The sequence below is a fragment of the Solanum lycopersicum genome, chromosome 10 (assembly GCF_036512215.1).
Source record: "Solanum lycopersicum chromosome 10, SLM_r2.1".
NCBI classification, from domain to species: domain Eukaryota; kingdom Viridiplantae; phylum Streptophyta; class Magnoliopsida; order Solanales; family Solanaceae; genus Solanum; species Solanum lycopersicum.
Window position 1 is genome coordinate 8,673,857 of NC_090809.1, and position 7,064 is coordinate 8,680,920.

The window sequence follows — 7,064 nt, forward strand, 5'->3', positions numbered from 1 at the left end:
TTCATCTCTTTCTTATGTTGTTTGCCTCTCACATGGTTAAAATAGTTATATATATATATTACAGGTCGAGCCCCTTCGGCTACTTCGTAAATTTATTTCTACTGATTTTGAACCCTTATTTAAAATACTAACTCTACACTGCCAACATGTAATTTGGAACTTTAATTAAACAAATTATAATTATACATATCTAATAAAGTCCAAATTATAATGATTCTTATAAGTTTAATTCTTATAAGAATATTTCAAAGAGCTTCTTAGAACACATGAAAAACGCACAATAGCATAACAAAAAAACATTTTTTGTTATTTTATTTCCTTACACTGAAGAATATTTTTCATATTATTCTTTATCAATTTCTATACATAAGACATCATAGTTATATTACTTCTTTAATTGCTTGAACTTTATAATTATGATAAAGTAGATGTTATCAAAAGTTGACAAGTGAATGATATATTAGGCCAGGGGCCCAATCAAGTGGAATGACATTGTTTGCAACAAGTATCTTGTTTGAATCTAAAGTAGTTAACCTAATGGAAAATGGAGGTTTTATTTGTGGAGGCAACTCAATTTTCCAATTTGCACCCCATGAATGTTGCATTGGTGGCCATTTATTAACTAAGCCAGTACTACTTTGAAGCTCTACTAAACCAAGATCTCCTTCACCATTTTCAAACTCAATCACACAACTAAAATAGCTAGGATTTGAGCCTTGATCCATCTTGAATGTCAATGTTGTTTGAGGATAATTGCAAGCCACTCTATAAATGATTCATCATATATAATTAATTAATCATCTTTTATTTATTTATTTTTAAAAAAAAATATGTAGACATGTTGAAGATGATAAATAAATTATTATAAAGAGTAAGCTTTTTAATAACATATGTTCTTAAATGATAGGTCACAGTCTATATATAACATGTGGTAGCAGAGTAGGGAGAAGTCATATAATTGAATCTCATTACATCTATTATATTAAAAAATATTCACATGATTAGATAAGGTTATTCTAGTTTTAAGATCAACTTTGCATAAGACTAATAAAAATGCATGAATTCGTAGTCGAGTCATTTTATCCAATGGTTTGCGAGTACAAGAGAACATTTTGTTAAGAAAATACAAAAGTTTTATGTATTTGAGACTATTTAAAAGAGATTTGTGTTAGTCAAAATTGAAAAAAAATTAGTTTATTAAAGAAGATGAATTGTTGCAATGTATCAATAATGTATAAACAATGTATATGATTATACATACACACATCGTATATGCACAGTTATACACTATTTATACAGTTCCGATATATCCAGTAATTTTAGTTCACTATCAAATAAAAAATTGACTATCAAAATCTAAATTATGCTACATAAATTGAGATATATAAATTATCAAACAAACTAACACAATTTTTTCACCTTTTGTATCCAATATTGATAATTCCATCTCCACGCAATAAATCAGCTTGGCCAGGCTTAGCTAATGCCCCGAAAGCAGTACCACTTAAATCAAAATGAAAAGGAGCACCATAATTACCACAAGACCCTGGACACTCATCTGTGATTGTCACTGTTATTGGTATCTCAGAACAAGCTGATTTCTCTTTGCACATTACCTAAAATAGTTTTTTCTTTTAATTTCAAATATATTCACTGACAGTATTTATATATAGTTATAGAATAGATAAGATATATGTAATTATAATCTGATAAATATGATAAACTAACCTAATATAAGTTTAAAATGAAGTTATACCTGATAGCAAGCTCCACAACCTTTTCCACCTTTAAAAATATTTCCATTTCCAGCTGATACCATTGCAGAAAATGGAGGGTTCTTTACGTCGTTTCCATATCCACATGCCCCACCATCTACATAACGACCAGGTACTTTTTTTGCGTTTAACTTTTATAAACTGACAATACTTAATTTATATATATGTATTCATGAATAAGCATTCCTAGTAGCCTATAATAAATACCAAGTAACCTACTCTAACAATTATGTTGATAACATAAAAATTTGCATATTATCGATATATATATATATATAACTTAAATGTTTATAAAATTATGCACGTTATTAAATTCATAAATCATTTGCATGTGTGCTCATGGATGGTTGTGTACATTACCACTACCAGCTCCGGCAGAATCGCCATACCACGTTGCCACGGCGGGTGAGAATGGATCGGTTTCAGCCACGATAGAACAAGAAAATATCGATAATGTGAAAATTGTAAGTATGGTAAATAGATAAAAGGAATGAGCAAGAGGAGGATTGGACATTGTGTGTTTTGTTATTAAGAGTAAAGCAAAGTAGTTATTTACTTGATTTTATAAGCAACAAAACCCCTACAATGTTTACCCAATATAGCACCAACAATCCAACATGACCTCATTGATATTGATCTATGGTGTGTGACGTTTTTATCGTAAGTTCTTGGAATTAGTCTATTTTCTTGAATATGTGATGAATCTTAATAGATATAAGATTAGTCTTACTAAAGTGAATATAATTCATGAATAGTTCACAATGTTCTTCATGCGTGAATGAAAAATTGCACATGCAAGGTTGTGGAAGTAAATTCTTAATTCTAAACTTTTTTAAGGTTGTGACTCTTTGACTTTGGAGTAGAGAAAAGATTATCATGTGAATACGTTTGGTAAAACCAAATCCTTGTTATGTATTGAACTAAACCTCCTCTTTATAATTTTCTTAGATTTCGTATAAAGTTAAACTAGACCAATCCTTTCAAAATAAAGGAAAAACTTTTTTTTTGTGAAACTATATAATATCTAAGTTAAATTAAGTGTTTTTTTTAAAAAAAAATATATATATTTTCAGAGGTGTTGTATCTATATATATTCTATATCTATCTATCTATATCTATATCTTCTATACTACCTTAAAAACATGAACTCTAAACTTGAATGTTGAATTACTATATACCACCAATTAAAAATACTCAATATATTTTATTTATTAGTTCAGTTATTTGTTTACACTAAAAATAGATGTCTTTTCACATTAAAGGGTTGTCATTTTTTCAAAGAGTTGTGATTTTTTCAAAAGGTTGCGACTTTTTTGATTAGTTGTGACATTTTCGATAAGTTGTGACTTTCCAAAGGGTTATGATTTTTTCAAAGGGTTATGATTTTTTTCCAAATGGGTTGTGACTTTCTCAATGAGTTGTGACTTTTTCAAAGAGTTGTAACTTTTTCGATGAGCGGTGACTTTTTCGAAAGGTTGTAACTTTTCTAATAAGGCACAATTAACAACTATTCATAATACTATTTGTTAGTTATAAATAGACGAGTTTCTTCTCACTTTTAAACTACAATTTTTTAAAAGTTTTGTACTCTTTTTTTCTTAAAAAATCTCAAGAGTTATTTGAAACAGTTCATTAAGTTCAAAATTCAACGAAATTCGAGGTATCACATAAAAAGAGTTGGTGAACAAATTGTAGCAAACCGTTCAACAATTCGCACTCATGGTTTTTCTTAGGATTTTCATGAGTTAACAATGACGAAAAGTCGTGGAAAAGACAATAACAATAAGAAGAAAATATGAAAAAAGTCACATGATATTGGTACGATATTTCTTCTTAGATTTAATTTGTTATTCTCTTATATATCCTCGCGAAGATGTTTCTTACTAATTTTGGTAAAAACAACGTGTATCAACATAGTTTATTGAATTATTAGTTTGGATACAAAATCCACTATTTAAAAAAAAAAATATTTGCTTTTACTTATAATATGATTTCAATCAAATGGAGAAAATACCACTCTGTATATGATAGTCTATTCTTAGTCAACTATTAATTGAGTAATACTCTCTCTGTCCCAATTTATATGACATCTTTTATGTTTTGACAGTTAAACAATTTTAGTTTGACCAAAAATTTGTTCATGGAATTTTCAATTATTTGAAATAAATTTTTTATATTTGTAAACTACGTAAAAAGTACTATGAGTCACAATAATTGATAACTTAAAATATTTATAAGATCTATGAAAAATTTGCGGTAAAAGATAGACTTGTTTTATTCTTGAAATCTGAAAGGTGACATACAAAATGGAACGGAGGTAGTAATATTTTGTGAAAGATTGATTATGAATAAAGGTAAAATAATAAAATATTTATGGTAATCCTTATTAGTGTCATGCACATACTACATTTCATGTATGAATGTTTAAGAGAAAAGTTGTACTTAAATGGTGTCCAACATTTATGTTCATAATCTCACGAGGAAAGGCTACTGGTGACAATTTTTGTATTGATATGTTTTTTAAAAAAAAATGGTTGGTTAGATTTGCTTACAAAATTTAGTGAAGTGAAAATACTACTTAAGAAATGTCACTTTCCCCCCACATTTAAACTTTGAATGTATTTTGAATTACTTCGATGATATCTGGTCATTTTGATCTCAAAATACAAGTAACTCTATAACAATTTGTATTAATTATTTAACAACACTTTTCCTGTGTTTTTTCAATTATAATTATTTACTAAAAAGTTTTAATTTAGTAATATTAATTCTATTTTACATCATTATATACTATATATACAATACACACGTGCTATGCACGTGCCGTGAAACGTAACTAGTATAAATTATAAAAATGACAAAGAGGGGACGTGGTAGTATAACGATCCTCGTAGTTGTTTCATACTTTTAGTTGGTTTTCCCTATTTTTACTCTTTTTGTAGCTTTTATATGTCATATGCGATTTGCGGGGATGAGTGACACAATTTTTCGAGATGCTCAAATACATGAGTTTTGATAAGACTTTTAGTTTTGGAGGTTCACAAGTTTGACAAAAGTCAATATTCCAGGTTTCCGTGGTTGGATTAAAGCTCAGATAGCTCAATAGCTGTGGGAAGTGATTTTGACTTGATTGGCTGGTTGGTATGAATTCAAAAACATTCAAGTGTGCTTTAAATCATTGGTTGTATTCTTGAATATTAAGAAAGTTAAATTTTACCATTGTCAAGACAACCTCGGATCCGTAGATTGATGATTCTAAAAGATTTGGAACATGTTGTATGGTCAATCTATAGAATATCGAGGGTCCATTCAGAGTTTTGATTGAAGCTTTCACGAAAGATATGCATGATTTATGAAAACGATTGTGTTATGATAGGTTGCTTTGAAATTAGCATCAACTAAATTGTGAAAGATTTTCTCACAAAATAACATTTTCTTTGTGTTATGATAGGTTGCTTTGAAATTAGCATCAACTAAATTGTGAAAGATTTTCTCACAAAATAACATTTTCTTTCTCAAAAAGAAAAATTCAGAAACACAATCTTCACACCCCTAAACAATAGCAATAGCACGGATAAGTTACGTCACGTGAAAAAATGGTTCCATGATTCAAGATTTAAGGAGCTATTCTATGATTCTTTTTTAGCTTGGATTAGTAACTAAATTATACTTTTCCATGGATGATGATATGCTTGCGTTTATGACTAATTTTGTTAGGATTTTACTTAGCACAAGGAGAATATTGAGATGGAGAATCTCTCGTTAGTATAATCCAAGTCTCTAGTAGCAATCTATTTTCCCTAACTATATGCCCCATAGATAATCTTGAGTGACATAGCTAGTTGATTCACCTGAGCTAGAATTTTGAGATTTTTGCGTTAGAAAACAAGGACATCAATCTCTTTATTCAGTGTGAGAGAAAGAAATTAAATTCAACGTCATAGCTGATGTCGTCTATGTCGATAATAGTAAATATCATACGATATGATCTTAAGTAAACTACGTAAAAAGTACTATCAGTCACAATAATTGATAATCCAAAATGTTTATAAGATCTATAAAAAATTTGCGGTCAAAGATAGACTTGTTTTACTCTTGAAATCAAGAAAGGTGACATATAAAATGGGACGGAGGTAGTGATATTTTGTAAAAGATAGATTCCATATAAAGGTAAAATATTAAAATATTTATGGTAATCCTTACTAGTGTCATGTACATTCTACATTTCAAGTATGAATATTTAAGGGAAAAGTTGTACTTAAATGATGTTCAATATTTATGTTCATAACCTCATGAGCAAAGGCTATTGGTAGTTTTTGGTTGTTGTATGTGGTGTATTTCTTATGTCCCAACCACTCCTTTTTATGTATTAGGATGACTTGTCAAGAGTATGTTAGACTTCGGCTTAAATGTCAATCTTTCTCATACATACATACATATATATATATATATACATACATACATACATACATATATATATACATATATGTGTGTGTGTGTGTGTGTGTGTGTGTGTGTGTGTGTGTGTATATTATTTAATTTTGTATATTACATTGTGTGTGTATGTCAAATGACTTGTGTATGGCCTTTCGAGGTTTTATACATCATATCACATCTAGGGAATACTTTGGATCGTTACAGTTTGAACTAAGGATGGTTCTCTTCGTATGTGCATTAACTACTAACAATTGAATAATGTTATCATGAATAATAACTATCATTTCCAAGAATTGATGACTTGTTTTGCTATACTTCAATGTACGAGTTTCTTTTCAAAGACAAGTCTTCAATCAAGTTATCATCAATTGAGGATAAAGTAAAATGACATTCTCAAGATGGATTTCAGAGCTCGGTAGGTTCACTATGAATATTTTATGATGTCGTGTGGTTTAACTAATGCCCGACGACATTTTTGGACTTAATGACTTCGGTCTTCTAGCAATATCTTGATATGTTCGTGATTGTGTTTATCAATGATATTTTGATTTACTCTCCAAGTGAGGATGAGCATGTTGGACATTTGAGAATTGTGTTGAAAATTCTCAAGGATCAAGAATGGTATGCTAAGTTTAGAAAATGTGAGTTTTGGTTAAGGTTCGTTGCTTTCATTGGACACATTGTCTCTTGTAAAAGTATTCAACTTGATCCAAAGAAGACCTAAAGAATTAATAATTTACCTAGACCTTTGTCCGCTTCTAATATACCCAGTTTCTTGACTTAACCATTCTATCACAAAATGACTTTATGAAACCACCCAGTTTTCAAACACCCAAATCTTTCCAACTAAAT

General features: G+C 29.2%; 1 protein-coding gene and 1 long non-coding RNA gene across 2 annotated transcripts; one reads left to right on the top strand and one right to left on the bottom strand.

Moving 5' to 3' along the window:
• Nucleotides 1-286: 286 nt before the first annotated feature.
• LOC101244234 (expansin-B6-like) lies at nucleotides 287-2,321 on the bottom strand. Its single transcript, XM_004248508.5, has 4 exons — nucleotides 2,136-2,321; nucleotides 1,757-1,872; nucleotides 1,420-1,616; nucleotides 287-765 (listed from the first exon to the last, which is right to left on the bottom strand). The coding sequence occupies exons 1-4, from the start codon at nucleotides 2,287-2,289 to the stop codon at nucleotides 435-437; spliced, it is 798 nt and encodes a 265-aa protein (XP_004248556.1). The 5' UTR covers nucleotides 2,290-2,321; the 3' UTR covers nucleotides 287-434.
• A 1,045-nt stretch (nucleotides 2,322-3,366) lies between these two features.
• Nucleotides 3,367-5,204, top strand: LOC109121338 (uncharacterized). Its single transcript, XR_002028738.2, has 2 exons — nucleotides 3,367-3,593; nucleotides 4,844-5,204. It is a non-coding gene; the product is annotated as an uncharacterized lncRNA (long non-coding RNA).
• The last annotated feature ends 1,860 nt before the right edge of the window (nucleotides 5,205-7,064 follow it).